The sequence below is a fragment of the Sesamum indicum genome, linkage group LG5 (assembly GCF_026168435.1).
Source record: "Sesamum indicum cultivar Baizhima isolate 11 linkage group LG5, ASM2616843v1, whole genome shotgun sequence".
Lineage (NCBI taxonomy): Eukaryota > Viridiplantae > Streptophyta > Magnoliopsida > Lamiales > Pedaliaceae > Sesamum > Sesamum indicum.
This window is the reverse complement of record NC_142661.1, coordinates 18,341,301-18,359,778: the sequence shown is the minus strand read 5'-3', so window position 1 is coordinate 18,359,778 and position 18,478 is coordinate 18,341,301. Positions and strand designations below refer to the sequence as shown.

Sequence of the window (18,478 nt, the reverse complement as noted above, 5' to 3'; positions counted from 1 at the left end):
CGTACAAGACCCCATCCTATCCTACTCCACTACTCATTCAAAACCAATAATTATTTACACTTTCTAACTTATGTATATTTACGCAACGTATTTTTATTTTTTATATAATTATAAAAATTATTCTTGACAACTAAAAAGGATGAATAGTTTGTATAATTATATTAACGTTTTTTAATAGTATATGTGTAATTTTTTAAAAAGCATAAAAAATTTGTGTAAATGATATTAATGTTTCTTGATTAGTGTATATATAATTGTTCGAGTGGTATAAATAATTTATTTAAATAGGTCATAAGTCAGGAAATATAATTACCCCTATTAAAAGAGCTAGTATAGGTTAGTGGCTTAAGAATTTTCATTGTTGACCATCCAACATTCAACATTTTTCCTTATTAACGATCTAAAATTAATTGTCCCCGGCTTTGTTTGGATATTTAATAAATATTTAATTAATTCTTAATGGTCAAATAAAAAAAATAAAATAGTTTTGAGTTGACTTTGAATTTTTCACTTTAAAGTTTTGAATTAATTGAAGATGAGCAAAGCTGAAAAAAGATGCGTTGATTTTCAAGTCTTTGAGGGATACCAAATATGGCAAATGTGACTTCATATCCTAGGAAAAAATACAATTTATTCCCTTGTGATATGAAAATTGAGTAAAAAAGAAATCTTGTGAAAAATAAAATAACAAATTATCTCCTGTATTTTGTAAAATAAAGTAAATTATCCCCTATTTAAATCATTGATCGAGAAGTAATTTGCTTCGTTTTTCAAAACACATAGGAGTAAGTTGCTATTTTTATTTATTTATTTGTTCATTTCACATATCATAATGGGTAAATTGCATTTAACTCTTTTTTTTTTTTTTTAATTACATGGATGGGGTGAGAAATCCGCACCAACTTAGATTTAAACTCAAAATCTTTTAAATGAAACTAAATGGTTCATGACATATTAATATTTAACTACATATCCAAATTCATCCAAATACTACGACACCATAAAAAGAATCTAATGGTGGGGGAATTCGATCATCATTGAGTCTTTATCCGCAAGTTTCTCATTTTCCAAACCCTTTTTTTCCCCCTCATAAACCAAAGAAAATTATATGTAATTACAAAAAACATACAGATTCTTGACCCTTAATTTTCGAGAGAAAAACATGTCCTTAGAAATCGATGAAGGAGGGTTGATTTCGGACCAAAAAAATAGGAAAGAAAGAAACAGGCGCACACACATATATATTAACTCAAAACCATTGAAACAAAACGTAGTAAGTATGCTTTGAAATTATCCAAACGTCAATTGCCATATATCTTACCATCATGGCACTTGACACCGAGTAGATTCAGAACGACCCACCAAAAAAAAAGAAAAACGAAAAACAAAAGAAACTGTCAACTACCCCACAACCAAGATTCATTCTTGCAACTACTCTTTTTTTGTTTTATTATGACATCCTGGCTTTCGTCAAATGCAACCTCCTTTTGTCCTCCTTAGAATCTTCAAATCCAGAAAATGGTTTTTTTCGTAGCCTACAACGACGTCGTCCCGTTTGATTGCTCACAAGATTAGATCATAGATCGTAGAATATTTGGGTTTTTTCTTTTATTTATTTTTTTGGAGGGAAAAAAAGAAAACTAAAGAGAAATGGATAGTTCATTAGGAACCGGTTTTATGGCGGTTTTTGCAGCCTCGGGCAGCGTGGTTTTGCTCGCCATGCAGGTCCACAAACGCCTTCTCTCCAATTTCATGAAGCAGATGGAATTCGAGTTCAAGAATTCGACCGGTTGCTAATTATGATTTTTTCCATTTTAAAAAAGAATGATAATAATATTTACTTGGGTTTTTATTTTACTTTTAATTTATTGACCCTTTTTTAAATTTTGTTTGGTGATTTATGGGTTGCATTTTCATCATTTAATTTAAATTTTTGATGTAGTGGGGGTGAAGGATGAGCCGAAGAAGAAGGTGAGATTCGCGGACGAAGAAACAGTGGCTGATCAGAGATCTTGTGGGAAGAAACACATGTCAAGGCCTGCGGCGGCGGCGGGGGCGGCCGCCCGGTATAACAATAATGAGAATTTGGAGGGTATGCCCCAGAATTGGCAAGTAATGTACAAAGGGATTTTACAGTGCAGGAACCTTAGGGGGTATAACTAATTAATGTTTTTACATCTACTCCTATTGTCTTCTGTTTGCTGAAGCGGCGGCGGCGGCCGTTGGAGATCCTTAACTTCTACGGTGGGGTTACCGTTTTAGTTGGTTTTTCTTTTTCTTTCCTTTTTTAGTTTGTGTGTTGATAAAATTGTTGTTTATTATCGACGTAGTTTAATTTGTGTATAACTTTTACTTTATTTTTTTCCCTGTAATTATGTTTGTAATGCAACGGGACATACTGAAATATTATTATTATTGTTGTTACTTTTGTTATTATTACTGTTGTCTTATACTATTTATTAAAAATAACGACAGTATAATTATAATTAAATTAAATTTGTGCATTGGATGGATCACATTTAATATTCACGGATTCATTGAGCAACAAAGATTGTTCAAATTTTTTTTATTTAGAAACTAAAAAATAAAATATTATTTTTTATTATAATTAATTATTATGATCAAATAAAAAAAATTGCGACATATAAATTAAACATGGGATCCCAATGGTTCTTAAACTTCAATTAGCAAAAGCAATATCTCTTTGCATGATATGAATTCCACACATTCATCATCCGGATATGATTGAGTCGAATTACTTATCCCTCGGTCTATTAGTGAAACATACCTCTGAAAATTGATCCATTAGAAATAATGTACCAATAATTATGATTTCACGTATGGCCAATTCCCCAATATCTTCTTCATATACAGCAAAATACTTTTGTGTGTGTTAGTTGTTATTTCTGTAAGTGATGCGAAAACACGAGCGATAGAAAAAACTATAGCAAATGTTTTGACCACAGTAAAAATATCATGACAAATGTTGATTTGATACTCGGTAAAGTTTTAAATTTTCGCATTTGTTTTGTTTTATCATTATTAATAGAATTAATTTACAATGATTTTTAAATCCTGCATGGTTACTTGTAATGTAGCGAAAATTTAATTTTTTTGTAGAGAGATAATATCTTTTACATATTCATCAATTAGTTGCGTCCTGAAAATTGTAAAAATATTAAAAAGTTGTATATTTGTTTTATTAATAATACAAATATGTGTCCATGTCCTGTATCATTCAAATTCAGTAAGTGAAATTTCTAATGTTACGGTCTGAGTTATGTGTATTCATAATATTTTAATCAATAACACTAACGTTATTGATAAAATCGAAATTTTATGAATAAATTTAAAATTATGAATTATAAATACTTATTTCTTTCCACTGATCCAATAGAGTAGGAGCATGAGTGGCCTGCTTGCTGATTAACGGTTTTAGAGTATGGCCCAATAGTCGGGTTTACTATTTCTTAACGCGTAATAAGGCTGTTAAAAGCGTGAAAATAGAATTTACAATCGTTTATGTACAAGTGTCAAAACTTAGCTGCGCGCTGACTAACTAACAACTAATATATTCAAACTATAATGAAAAAAACGTGTTATTACTAACTAAGTTGTAAAAACAGAAATGTGAAACTTAAAAGGTGGTTAGGAGTGTTGAGAGCCAGAGCTCGCGTCTCTAACTATGGCCCTTCACTGCACACCACCAAATAATCAATGATGCAATACTTTTACAAAGTTGAATACAGTCCATCTAAACCAGACAAAACATACACTTATGTTTAGAGTGTTAAGTTAGTTTTTACTAATTAAGACGATTTGGTTATATTTTTATTTTTTGCCTTCACATTTTTTATTATTATTTAAATCACTAAAAAGATATTAGGGGCTTCATTCTCAACCAGTATTATTTTATGAATATGCATAAACGATATTTAAGAACTCACGATATCCTTAGTGGAAAAATGTATTTTCAATTTTGTATATATTTATATGCTTAATGAGGATATGTTTAGATTAATTTTTGAGATTGTGTTTTATATTAAAATATATTAAATCAGTATATTTTTAAAAAGAATAAGTACAAATAAATATATTTTTATTTTAATTATTATTCTAAAAATTAAAAATTAAAATCATAAAAAAAAAACAGCTGTAAAAATTATCTAAAAAAAAATCCAGGTGTCTTTTAATAATTTTTTTCTAATTTTGTGTATGTTTTGGTGAGATATTTGAAATCTTGGTTGTAAAGATTCTCACTATTATATGCCATTGTCTCCTCAAATCATGGGCATGCTGTTCCTAAGAATCCAAACTCGGGTGTCTTTTCATGCCAGCTCATCATGTCCACGACAATCATACACGTCATCCGGCAAACTTCTGTTTTCTTTCCTTCTCCTCGCGCCTTAAACGTAACCGACCACGCGTTCGCTTCTGCTTGTTAACCACTTAGACCTGGAATTCACGACCCCTTCCGACCCAACCAAATGTTTGGTTCTGAGGCCAGAAAAATAAGGCACAAAATAATATGCGCCAAGTACAAAACGCTTATCCTCCTTTGATTTTTTTTTTTTTTTTTAATTTTTAACATCTTTATAAGTAATGTATAATTATACACCAAATATGAAGGTAGATTCGATTTCTTTTATCGATAAAAAGAATAGCATTTATAAGTAATGTGTAATTTTGAAACATATTTTAATTCAGGATAATGAGTGAAATCGAAATAATTCAAATTTTTATGATGTTAGAACATTCGGAATAATTATACTAATTAAACCTTTGTTTGAACGGGACGACAGGTTCCAAATTAATAAACTTATTCTATACTTGGACAAAAATTATAGTTGTAAAATAAGTAATGAATTTGTTGATTAGTACTAAAACAAATCAAACTTAATACGAATAATAATTTCTAGTTCGATATTAATTAATACTTAAATTGTGGAAATAATAACCCTAACTCAAATTTTGTCTTATTACTTCTCTAGAAAAGATTTAAACGGTTCTGGCAAATTATGTCTTAAGTTAAGCATTTTTTTTCTTTTTAATTAATGTATACTATGTTTGGAATAAGATTCAAATTGGAGATGCATCCACGTAATCTCGATTAGACCCGACAACGCAGGTGTCGGATTTATCCAACATTGACTCCTGTCTCCATGTACGTACATATGCCCATCAACCAAAGTTTTGCAGCTCTCTCGTACTCAGAGTTACTGATTTCACAGATGTTAAACCACAACGAAAATAAAGAATACATGGTCTTTATTAGGACTTGTTAATTTATTACAAATTATTGTAAATGTTGATTATTGATATCCTATTACAAATTCTTAATGTAATAATGCATCTAATCAAATCTGTTAAAAAATAAACTAATCATATTTTTCGTGAAAACACGTCGACTTCATGATGCAACACAAAGAGTTTGTGTTAATATGTCACTATACGCATATAACAAATCAAATAACTAAACACCAAAACTCTCTACCGCGATAAAGCTTTGCAACTTAGAATGTTTCACTTTTTTTTTTGGGGGGACAATAATCCCTCAAAGCCTTGATATAATTTTTCTCCATAAATACGAAGGAGATTACGTATCCGTATCTAAATCTAAACAAGTTCCCTGAATGAAAATTCATTAATTCTAAAGATCCAAAACCATTGGTTCTGGGTAGCACATGGTTATACGTGGATTTATTTCCAAGAATCCGACTGCAAACATATAAATGATGCCCATCAGACCCCTCACGTTGTCTGTGCAAATTTAAGCAAAGAGACAACAAACAACCCATCGCATTCAATGGATAAAATTTGCTCTCTTTGTTTCATCACACCTCCTTTATATTCTAAAGATCCAAGATATATATTAGTGCTCTATATATTTATTATTTGATCTTGTTTAATTTAAAAAGATATCAATCAAAATTATTGGTATCTGTTTACAAGTATATTGCATTTTTCGATGTACAAATTTTGATAATAGATCCAATATAATCACTCTCGTTTAAATGAATTTTATTTAAAGGTCTCGATTATGATTTAATTAAACAACTTATAATACCTAGAGATTGATATAAGCTCTACAATATAACTATACGAGAATTTCGTATGTTATTGAAAGTATTCTAAAATTATCAATGGCTGACTGCGATCTCCTAATTTGAATATTTTAGTTATTTCTTATATGTACATATATATATATATATGGTTAATAGCAATTAGTCCCCCTGTGACATTGAAAATTAGCAATTTATCATCCTATACTTTTCAAAATGAAGCAATTTACCTCCTTATATAGAAAAATAGATTGTTTCTTTTTTAAAATCATAGGGGATACATTGTTATATTTAAAAAGTATAGGAAGGTAAATCGCTATTTATTTTTTCATAAGAGGTTAATTTACTCACTTGTAATATCATAAGAGAGTTGGTTGCATTTTTTCCTATATATAGATGACATTCAATGTATATAATTTAATTTATATTATAATATCATGATCAATTTATAAGCAAAAGATCAGGAGTAACGTTGTTGGGGATGTAGAACCGCTTGGACTGCCGCTGCGTTCACGTAGGCTTCGTACCCCACCCTACATTTCATAATTTTCTTCATTTATTTATTTGAATTAATTAAAAATCTCTCTCTCTCTCTCTCTCTCTCTCTCTCTCTCTCCCCCGTCTCTACCTCTCTTTCTCTCTCCAGTCCGTCTCCATCTCTGGTCCACTGTAAGAAACACCCTATAATAAGGAGGTAAACATCAGACCCACCAATCAACTGAGTTTCAGAAAACGCCGGAGCCGGAGGTTCGGACACCCAATAATTTCCCTCCCTACTATTCCGGAAGACAACCTTAATTTATCCTTTCCCCGAAATTTTAAACAACAAAATACAACCACTCTACCGTCCCACATTCGCCGTCTCTGCTTGTTCCCCTGCCCTGCACACCTCCCTGTGAATGCGACGTCGTTGGGTCTCTGCACATCGTTAATTCAGTTTCTTCCACAATTGATCGTTCAAGGGTTTCGTGGTTTTTTTTTTTTTTTTGTTCTGAAATTGTTTCAGTAGTTTTGGAGTGGCGGAAATTCTACCGCCGTGTGATTGCTTGTTTGTGGAGGAAGAAGAAACTGGAGCGTCGGAGGAAATTGATCGAGGAGTCAATTAATTAGGATGAGAAGGCAAGCCAGCCTCCAGTCAGGAATGTCGATGGCGGACCGGCGGCAGCCGCTGTTGTCGGGCGTGGACTATTCGTCGCGGGGAGGCGTGAGGAGTAACGCTAGACTGGCGGAGGTAGCTGGTGGGACAGCAGCGGAGTGCGCGGCGGTGTGCTGCTGCTGCCCTTGCGGCCTGGTGGACCTCCTCGTGCTAGCCGTGTATAAGGTGCCGGCAGGGCTGTGTCGGAAGGCTCTGAGAAAGAAACGGCGCCGCAAGCTGATGAAGATGGGGGTGCTGCCGCGTCGGAACTGCCACTGCGATGAGCATGAGGTCGAAATCCACCCCGTCACCGCTCCGCTCTCCATGGTAAGTTCTCTGGAATCAGGCCCGGATACAGATAAAGAAGTGATCGAGCTTGATAAGGAAATGCTGGAGAAATTTTTCAGCGGCGGTTTCTGGAGGAGCTCTTCCCGGAGAAATGAACTCTAAGCACAGTTCAAAAAACAAAAAAAAAAAAAAAAAGAATCAAGAGAGAAAAAGAAGAAGAAAAAGAATTACTGCGTCATTAATTACAATTACAGTAATTGTTTTCACTGTTGGTTGGTGAATTCTTTTAACCAATCAGAAATGCTGATGACTTCTTCTTCTATTCTCTTTCCTTTCCTTTTTTTTTTTTAAAAAAAAAAAATCTTTTTTTTGATGGTGTTAATTTGTACAGAGGACAAAAATATGTTGGTCTGATGGTAGAATGATCTTCGGGAAATTTTGACACTTCATATTAGTATAGCTAGGCGATGGAGTAATATAATATTGTCCTTCTGATACTACTATAGTTTTATTATTCAATAGATACTATTTAGTACATAATTTAATATATATTTGAAAATATATCATTATTTTTAAACCAACCAATATACTATTATTAGTACATATATTCAGCATGTAATGCATTAATATTTTTAAATTAATTAATAAATAAAACATAATATACTACTACTAAAAATAGACTAAAAAATCTAAGTTTGTGGAACTCGAATTTGTGAAATATTAAATAATTAATTTAATATATATATATATATATATTTACTGAAATGATACAAATAAGTGCATCAACAGAAACTTCTTGTAGTGTGTGGTGTATTTATTACACTTTGATAGTTTTTTCTAGATGATAATTATCATATCATAATATCGAAATTGACCCTAAGATATAGGGACATTTGATGTGGACATAGACTGATTATTGAGACTTAGAAGGAATGTGTGTGAATGATATGTTGGTTTCAATTTATGAGTGGAAACAATAAGAAAATTCCAGATGGCCACCCTGCTATAAATTTTGGTTCATTAATGATTTATTTCATTTATATTCTATTATGTACACTTTGTGCATAATATATATATATATAGATATAAATCGACCATTGGTTCTAATTAAAATTTACTGTGATTCAATTGGTAAGGTCATATATGCAATTAATGCTAGTCCTTGTAATAATTATTCTTTAAAAGACAATCATATGAATTAAATTTCACGACCATAGAATATCCAAACAACAAAAATTGTCTAGCACAATTGTCCTTTTTAGGGGACACCGGTAATGGTTTGCTGCTTGATATTTTATTATTGAGGTATTTAATTCAAAATTCACTGATAGTTTGTGTGTGTGAGAGAGAGAAGGGGAAATCAATTGAAAAGGTAGAGGGAAAGCAGGGGACATATGTTGGTGTGAGTTTGGAGGCAGAAAAGGGAGTGAATGTTGGGGGCATCCATTGTTGTAGTTTAGGAAGTGAAGGGTCGATTTCGGAAAGGTGGAAAGGGTAGGAGTCCCAGGTGGTTTCAGAAGCAGCAACACTCTGAGAATGGTCCCCCTCACTTCACCACCTCATCCACATGGAAAAAAAGGACATCTGATCACACACCTACCCTCTCCATCCACACCAATATATATACATATACAACTAACTCTTACATATAACAACAATATTAAGAAAGTCTTCCAAATGGTATGGTCTCGTTTTCGAATTTTTTGCATGTCTTTTGAGTGCACGAATATTAAAACACCAAAAAAGTGATGAGATCCGAGCTCATAAAAATTTTGAATAATTTTTTTATGACTCACTTTTTCGAAATCTTGGAGAGATTCATCGTGCATTTTAATATGATAATGTAAAATATAATTGGGGCGAGAGGCAGGTGCTTTTCCTTAGATCCGGTCCAAAAATGTTGACCTGACCCTTATAACTCTGATGGGTACAAGATTCTTCAATCATTTTCCTGAATTTAAGAATGTAATAGAATGCAGAAAAAGGCGAGGCTCGTTCTTTCATGTTCACGTTCTTGTCTGTCTACCTTTTACTTTTAGTTTTCTCATTCTGGCGCCCTGCTCCATTTTGTTCTTACACTCCGAAAAGCAAAATCCAAGCTCATACCCACAAAATTAGCTTTCCCCTTTTCCACCATAAAATCCTCCTTTCTTTAAATTCCTGCAGATATAATTTGTTGTATACATGACAATCACACCAATGGGTCTTATTTGGGTCCAATTAAATGGTGATCGGGGCGGTTCGAGTTTAATTTTTGTGAATCCATACAAATTCGGGATGGGTTTCGAATTTTGTTGCAGACCTTATATACATCCAAACACAAACATAATTACTATTAATATTTTAGTTGATTTTGTACATTTTGAAATTTGGAATTTTGAGTTTCTTGATTCACCTACTTTACTTATTTAAAAATTATGATTTTACATAAAGTATGAATGATATTTGTATTTGAATGCAAAATAATGTTTGGTTTAACCACTTAAAAATCTTTACAAGGGAAAGAGAACAATACTTTATTGCTACTTTGTTAGAAAAAAAGAAATTAAATAGTAATAAAATTAAAATAAGAATTATTAATAATTAAAAGTAAAAATATATATGTTTTTTTTTCTCAATAAAAACAAGTGTAGCTTTTGTACTTTATAATAAGAAAGAAAATAAATGGTTAAAAGAAGTGAGGGCTACCTACATAATATTTATTCTAAGGAAATAGGCCCTCAAATAATTGCAAAAGGTGAAAAAAAAACATCAATCAAAAAGCAAATCCATGTGTCCATAGTACCAATTATTAAGTTTATAAGAGGCCCATGCCAACATTTCTTCCTGTCCTCTCTATTTATTTGTTCCTTACGCTTAAGTACAAGATTTTGTATTTGAGTTTCATTAGACCGTGTGATATTAATTATTTTTCAATTAAGTGAGTTTGTAATCATTTATTATTCTTTTTTTAATAAAAATATTGGTTGATATTTTGATGTAATGATACGATTGTCTTAATTTCCTGTTAAAAATTTTACAAATACTGATAGTTATGGATTTTGGCACATGTTGTGGTTGCACGACGGAGATATCAATATTATTTACGCAGGTGAATATAAATTGATTCAATATCTATTTTCAGGAATTAGTATAAATATTATTCACATGCTACTAATAAATAGTTTTTATGAGCTATAAAATATATGCAAAGCATGAGTTGAACAAGATGCTCGTAAATGTACATTTTTTCTTATTATTTCACTAACTTTTTATTCATATATGCGCATGTAAAAATATTTTTTTATTTAATTAAATAAATATAATAAAAAATTAAATCACACATATACACGAATACATTTCAACAATAATTTAGTTCTTTTAATTAATAAGGATTAAATATACTTCGCCTCGTGAACTATTTTTTATGTAATATTTATTTTTTTAATAACACGTATTCTCTATTACTAAAAGCATTTGGATAACATTGCTCTTGTATTATATATATATACATATGTATATTTAGTTCAAAGGATTTATTTATTTTTTTTTAAGAAGTTTTGATTTTAAGTTTGTAGAATTAAAATATAATTAGTAAGCTAAATAGTTCAAATTTTATTATATTTTACAGATTCAAAGTTAAGTATTATAGTGCGATGAATATACAAAAAACTTTCATGTAAATTTTTACTTTGATAATAAAATCAACTTATTAATTATTTAATTTTTTAGATAAAGAAGAGTAAGTACAAATTTATCTTTTAAATGTATTTTCTTTAAAAATATGATAAAATATAATTATTTATTTTTTCCCCAAAAGTTTAACTTTTAATTATGTGTGTATATATATATATATATATTGTCAATTCTTTTCAAATATATGTCAACTAATTGCCCTGCTTTTAATTTAAATTCTTAAGTTATTAACTTTTTTAATCATAAATTAATTTAGTGATAATTTAATGTACAAAATACTAAAATATAATATTAAAAATAATATAATGAATAATTTTATGTAATAAAAAAATAAAAAAATATATATTTATTGATTTATAGAATAAATATAAACAAAAAATAATTTAGGGAAGAAAGTGTATTTAAGTGAAATAATAATTGAGTGGGAATAGAAGTGTAAAAGCAAATAAAAGGCCATGAAATATGGAGAAGTCTATTATTGGCAATTGGCAGGTTTCGGATGTCACCGAATCTAAAATCTGAACCATTGTAATCCAATTATTATTAATTTATTAATATAAAAACATTATAGTAAAATTTCAGACCAATTATTATTCAGAATAGGATAGGATAGCACCCCACCAGATAAAGGCCCAAAAATTTAATAAAATAAGTACAATCATAGTAACATAAATATATATTATATATATAAAGTATTAGAGAGAGAGAGAGAGAGAGAGATACGTGACCTCCATATCCATCACACACATCTCCATTCTCTCTCTCTCTAAAACTTGCGAAAGGTTTTCGTGAATGGCACCTCGGCGTTGATTTATATGTCGTTAGAGGGAAACAGAATTTGCTTAGCCGTTTGGTCGAATTTGGGGCGACTGTTTTCCCATTCTTGACTCATTTAATTTTTCTGGAACGAGTTCTTTTCTTTTGTACAGGTAAAAGATCTATTGAGTTCGCTGAATTTCGTGCGTGCGTGTGTGTGTTTCCCATCTGAATTGCTTATTGGGGATGTTAATCGATTGTATGTTGTTGGGCTGTGGATTTATTTATTCTCTTTTGCGTTGTGTAAAGTTGCGGCTAATATCGGCATGGGATTGTTTGTTGCTTTATATATATGCATGGAATTGTATTTAGATTGCTGAATTTTGTTATAAGGGGATTTATGTCGTTGATGTTGTGAATGAGAATTGGTGGGTTTTGTTGGAGGGCATCGGTTGGTTTCATGATCTGGGACCTAATTTGTTAATTTATACGTGTCCTTTTAATTCTACCTTTGAATGTTTTGTTGTACAATCAGTGATATCAAAGATTTCCATCCCTATTTCCCTTGTTTCGTGATTTTGCTAGATTCTTAAAAATTTCCATCTCTATTTCCCTTGTAAGAAAAATTAATTTTTCCATCTTCTTGCCCATGTTCTTATATACTTTGCTTGAAGCGACGGTATTGGGCCTTCTATTAGAGTTTTAACAGATATGACTGTAACTAGCTTGTTCCGTTGTCTTCTGCACTCAAGGTTCCAGGAATGGATGAGGCCAAGAAAGTAGAGAGTCACATGACATCAGCTGTGGCTTTTGTCGAAGGGGGGATTCAGGAGGCATCTGATGATTCTTGTAGCATATGCCTCGAGGGGTTTTGTGACAATGATCCTTCCACGGTGAAGTGATGAAATAATGTTTCATTTTCGCGATTATAGTCACATAAATAGTTTTTTTTTTCCTCTATCCCTTTGCTAGTAGTGAATTCTTTTAAATCATGTAATGTAGGTGACAAGCTGCAAGCATGAGTTCCACCTTCAATGCATTCTTGAATGGTATGTGTCATGCATTTGACTTTTAGAATTCTGGTTTCCTGATAACTAGTGATCCTCCAATAATCAGCTTATCATTGGTTTACATTACTTCTGTCGTAGTTGAGGTCATAGTTTGTTTCTTAGTTAGCGTTTATGAACAGATGAAAGTTTCTGTTGTATTCTTCAAATATAAGGTTACCTTCTAAATTGTGCTCTCCATAGGAGGAACCTGTTTAAGAATGGAGTAGGATTCTGGTTTATTTTTACTTTTGGTCAAGTAACCCACATAGACAGTCGGCTGTCGTTTAAAAGGAATGCATTTAGTGGTTACTGTGAGGAGATAATTAGGGATCTTGGAGGAGAATGCTAGTATTTCATTTTAGTGAGCTTGGCTCAATGTGATTTAGGCTGCCCAAGCCCATGCTATTGCCTGCAATAATGCCTCTGCAATAGTGGCCTTGCAGTACCTAGGAATTTCAAATAACTTGTGGGACTGGCATTGTTGAAACTTATCCTTCGGTGTATGGGACAGGTGCCAAAGAAGCTCCAATTGTCCAATGTGTTGGCAAAATGTCAGTCTGAAAGATCCTGCAAGGTTTGTCTCTGATTTTCATCTTTTCACTTAGTTTACATTTAATGTTCTTGTTCAATTGTTTGTTTCATAAATGTGTGCAACGTATTTATGTTTTGTTATTATGGCAGTCAAGAATTGCTCGAGGCCGTGGAACGGGAGAGAAGTTTCAGGTTCACTCCATCAACAAATGCAACAATATTTCGCCATCCCACCCTTGGGGATTTTGAATTGCAGCACGTATGTTGGCTATCTTTTCTCATTAACTTTTTAGTTTGGTGAGCTGCTTGATCCATGGATTTATATTGGTTTCATGACTCCTCTCACCAATACAGTTACCAGTCGGTGTGAATGGTACTGAACTTGAGGACCGGATCATCCAACATTTGGCAGCTGCTGCCGCAATGGGAAGGACTCATCGCGTTGCTCGGAGGGAGGGCTCAAGGAGTCGTTCATCTTCCCATCCGCAGTTTGTTTTGTTTTCAGCTAATCATAATGGATCTTCTGCAGCTGCTGGTGGAGAAGAAACTGCACCAGCTGCAGCTACTGAAAACAATCCATCTCTTCCCCTTGCATCTGTAAACAATGATGGAACACAGCGTGTGGCATCTTCTGTCCAGAGTGGTCAATTTTCAGCTTCATCATCCGGGCATTTGCGCATGGCAAGTATGGGCCGCGTGTTATCTGGTGATAATAGGTAGAGTTAGTTCTGAAGCCTTTGACAAGTCTTATACAGTACATATATAGTCAATTTTTCAAATGAACTTTCTTTTATCATCTCTTGGTCTGACATAATACTTGTCCATTTTACAGAAAGAGTCAATCTTCCTCTCCGAATCATGACAGAGCAGGACCCTCAGAGTTTCAGTCTTTCTCAGATACTTGGAAATCTCGATTCAATTCTATGTCAATGAAGTATGAGTTGGTTAAGAAAACAAATTTTTCCTTTTCGTTATGTGTATATTTCGCTACTAGTTGCGCTTTTGAATTCTGAATGTGTTTGCATGTTAATTATGTTTAAGATACAAAGAGTCAATTTCAAAGAGCACAAAAGAATGGAAGGAGAAGCTGTTTTCTAGAAGCTCTTCCATGGCAGATATTGGTTCTGAAGTTAGGAGAGAGGTAAATGCTGGAATTGCTACGGTATCCCGCATGATGGAACGCCTTGAAACTAGAGACAGCAATAGACCTGGTCAGGTGCCGCTAGCAAATAATGCAGTGGATTCTTCAGTCACTGAACGAAGCAACAGTAATAGGGATACTTCCAGTGATATGCCATTGAATGGCAATAATGCTGCTTCTCTTGCTGCACGTTCAATCTCAAGTTAATATTTATAATACTATGTAAGAAGGAATCCTTCCTCAGCATTTCATCTTTGAAGGTGAGTTATCGAGTTGTTTAACTAATCGTGTTGGTCTTTTGATATTTATTTTACCTTTATTCATATTGATGATTCTTGCTTGTCCCATACATGCCACATTTAGATCTCATTCCGCAGTCTCCACTTGTTAATACTTCATCGTTTCTTGCTCTTTGTACTTTGCAAATCAGAATTTCCTGTTTTACTAGTTTGATCATTGAATTGATTGTTGTTTCCCTAGTTTGAAATCTATCTCTATCACTGATATATAACTCATTAATGATGATTCAATTTTCAGGTCTATGTTTATCTCCTTCAAATATGACATGCTGAGGATGAGAGAATCAGTACTTCAGTTTGAGTTAGGCTGGAGAGAGAGCTCTAATTGTTCTTTCATCCCAATAAACGGAGAGCAGATACAGACTACTTTCAGTGGAAGAACAATTGGAAAACTGTGTTTTATATATTGATAGATATCTCATCTGCCTGTAAATGCAAACGTGTCTGGTACTCAAAAAAACTTCCAGAGGTATAATTTGAGACAGATGGTATGACAATGGGATGATTATCTTTTTCTTTTTTCCTTTTCCTATTTTTATGCACAAAATTTACCCAAGTTTAGCATTGCTTGTTAAATACAGTGTTAAATGCTGTGATACTTGAATATAGTGAGCTTCTAAATAATGGTTTTTCTTATATGACAACTGTATTATTAAAGAGCACCACAACATCCTAAATGCATGGGTTTCAGAACTCGTGTACTTTTTTCCTTGCTGGAAATGGGAAAATGTCAATTCCGCTAATATTCATCGACCACCATGTTAAAGTTCGCAGGTGTTGGGCCTGCATCCATTTTAGGCCCACCTTTGGATTGGGTTGGGCTATTTGGTAGTTGGGCTCACCTCCAAGTTTCAGTTTGTCTGATGGGGAACTAGGGTTAGGGTGGGACAGGGGTCTATTTAGAGAAATGTATAAACTTTTCTCAACTCTTGACTTGAGCAACCCTCCACCCAGTTCCATCCATGTACAACGTTTTACCTTGGCCTCAAATGTGGATCTGAGGTTTTGTTTGAAAATTCTACAACTATAATAGGAATAAGGTTGAGGCCTAATGATTTTACAATTAACAATTGTTGAATTTAAGCTTTGTTTGTATGTGGGTATTTCTCTATATTAGGATTGTATGGCATATTCGTTATGTTGTATTAATATATATATATATATATATATATATAATAATTTGTGGTATACTCTATGTGTGTAATATTTATAATATTATTTTAAATAAAATATTTATTATTTAATAAAGTTTATGCAAAATAATAAGTCAATATTAAATTTTACAAAAAAAAAAATGGTGAAAAAAAAGAGGCATGAGAACTAAAAAAGAAAGAAATCATTATTAAAAAATAATAGAGGACCAGGAAGTTAGATGAATAAATAAAAAAATAAATTAAACATTAAAAAACAAAAAAAAAAGAAGATATCAAAAATGTGTTCTTCCTTAATATATAGTACTAGCGAATACGACACATTCTATATATATACATAAATTTTAAATAATTACATACAATCAAAACTTTAGTTAGTTAAAAAAAATAACAAAATTTTAATTTTTAAATGTTTTTACATAGGCATTATGTAGTTTGGACGGAGAAACTGATAAAAGAGAAACAAAATAATTGGCGAAAAAAGGAAAAAGGTGAGGCATAGAGAGAGAGAGTGAGTCAGTCATACACACACAGTTGTGATGAGCGTTGATCGAATACGCGAAGGAGGAAAAGCATAAAATCCGAATGCGATGAGCGTGATCGAACACGCGACCTTCAGATCTTCAGTCTGACGCTCTCCCAACTGAGCTATCCTCGCTATCTTGACAATGCTGATTGGTTGTATAAGTTTAATAATTATAACACAATAACTAATTTTGAGTATAATTTGTTCATATTCACAGTTTTCAAATTTTCACTTCTCCTATTAAACTTTAAAATCGGGATGAAAAACAATCTACAAATAGCTGAAGAACTTTATTTGATGTTGATGGAATTAATGAGCAGTCCTACAAATCAATTTCAAATTTTTATTCTAAATTAATATTTTATTTTGATCCCACAAAGTATACATATCTTCCAACTACTATACATTAATGCATTCACAAATATAAAATAAAAATGAGGAAAATCCCAAAATATCAAGAAACATGAGATAATGGGAATAATTTGGAGGGCCACATGCCCCCATTTGATTCCACTCCCCCCCCCCCCCCAATATATATATATATATATATATATGTAATAAATTATAAAAGTATTATATGTACAGATGATTTGAACTGCAGCATTTGGCACCGACACCCTCTGCACCACTTTCTTCGAAATTGCTCTTCCCATTCTAACATTTTTTATACACTAATACTCATGCGGTGTTCGTTAATGTTTATTTTAAGAGCTTCTCTCAATTTATTATTAAAAATAGAATAAATTACAATAATTTCTTGTAAGTTTCACATGATTATGAATATTTCTCGTTATTTAAAAAATTATAAATATTTTTTGATATTTGATGAATTATATAATTATTGGATTGGGGTATGAAATTATTAACTTTGTCTTTTTGTATAATTTATTTTTTAAAAGATTATAAAAAATTTGACGGGATAAATGAAAAAACTTGAAAAATTAAAAAAAAATTATCCCCTTAATAAATAAAAAAGTCAGAACTTTTTTTAAATAAAAATAATACTATTCTTAGTCCACGATAACATTTTGATCAGTTTACCATAAAAAATGGATGAAAACCTAATGGAAACAAACGAATTAAAGTTAATTATTAAATGGCCGCTAAAATTAGGGGGTATTGATAATTATTCAAATAATAATGGGTATTCGTAATTATGCTAAATCTCAGGAGATGTTATAATTTACCGTTAAAAATGAATAAAAATATTAATTCTCTTTTAAGCAATTTTTTATAATTTCTTAGTTAAATTATAAATATTAAGTTATTTGTTTAAACACTCTAATTTCAACTTTTATTTTTAAATACTCACAATTTTTAATACTGTATAACTCATAATTTTTTTTAAAAGTAATTCCCATTACAAAAGTAGAAGTTATCTCTATCAAGCCTTATTATGGTTGCCCAATTCATGATTTATTAAATTTTTATTACGTAATAAATATATTATAATTATATTTATATAATTCCGAAATGGTGAATAATGACATAACAAATTTTATACAATTTATAATACGAGTGTTTAAGAATAATTAGAGGCGGTTCGAGAAATTTCGACACATTTTAGTAGTTGCTTAGCCACAGGACAAAAATTTCAATCACTTCAAAAAAGCATATCTACTTGTCATCAAACATTAATTGGTGCTTATAATATCTGAGTTCATGACAAAAACCACACCTACTTATTCTACTTTTGACCAATTATCAATTTAAATCCAAAAATTAAAAAAATACAAAGGGTTTAAACAGAAAACGCATATCATTTTTTTTTGTTAGAATGTTATGAATTCGACTTCGTTGATGACATGAGAACTGTGTTGATTGATAATATGTAAATATTAACGGGACAAGAGTCGATGTTTTGT

At 31.7% G+C, this 18,478-nt stretch overlaps 3 protein-coding genes and 1 non-coding gene across 4 annotated transcripts; 3 read left to right on the top strand and 1 right to left on the bottom strand.

The window, feature by feature from the left end:
- Positions 1-1,287: 1,287 nt before the first annotated feature.
- On the top strand, positions 1,288-2,436 carry LOC105161695 (uncharacterized). Its single transcript, XM_011079478.3, has 2 exons — positions 1,288-1,789; positions 1,943-2,436. Exons 1-2 carry the CDS (start codon positions 1,651-1,653, stop codon positions 2,161-2,163), a joined length of 360 nt encoding a protein of 119 aa, XP_011077780.1. The 5' UTR covers positions 1,288-1,650; the 3' UTR covers positions 2,164-2,436.
- A 4,091-nt stretch (positions 2,437-6,527) lies between these two features.
- Positions 6,528-7,807, top strand: LOC105161694 (uncharacterized). Its single transcript, XM_088880430.1, has one exon. The coding sequence runs from the start codon at positions 7,174-7,176 to the stop codon at positions 7,645-7,647; it is 474 nt and encodes a 157-aa protein (XP_088736556.1). The 5' UTR covers positions 6,528-7,173; the 3' UTR covers positions 7,648-7,807.
- Positions 7,808-11,853: 4,046 nt separating this feature from the next.
- Positions 11,854-15,492, top strand: LOC105161693 (E3 ubiquitin-protein ligase RHF2A). Its single transcript, XM_011079476.3, has 9 exons — positions 11,854-12,089; positions 12,669-12,809; positions 12,919-12,965; positions 13,477-13,539; positions 13,647-13,755; positions 13,851-14,212; positions 14,329-14,430; positions 14,538-14,897; positions 15,175-15,492. Exons 2-8 carry the CDS (start codon positions 12,678-12,680, stop codon positions 14,842-14,844), a joined length of 1,122 nt encoding a protein of 373 aa, XP_011077778.1. The 5' UTR covers positions 11,854-12,089; positions 12,669-12,677; the 3' UTR covers positions 14,845-14,897; positions 15,175-15,492.
- A 1,181-nt stretch (positions 15,493-16,673) lies between these two features.
- TRNAF-GAA (transfer RNA phenylalanine (anticodon GAA)) lies at positions 16,674-16,745 on the bottom strand. Its single transcript has one exon. It is a non-coding gene; the product is annotated as a tRNA-Phe (tRNA).
- Positions 16,746-18,478: the final 1,733 nt, after the last annotated feature.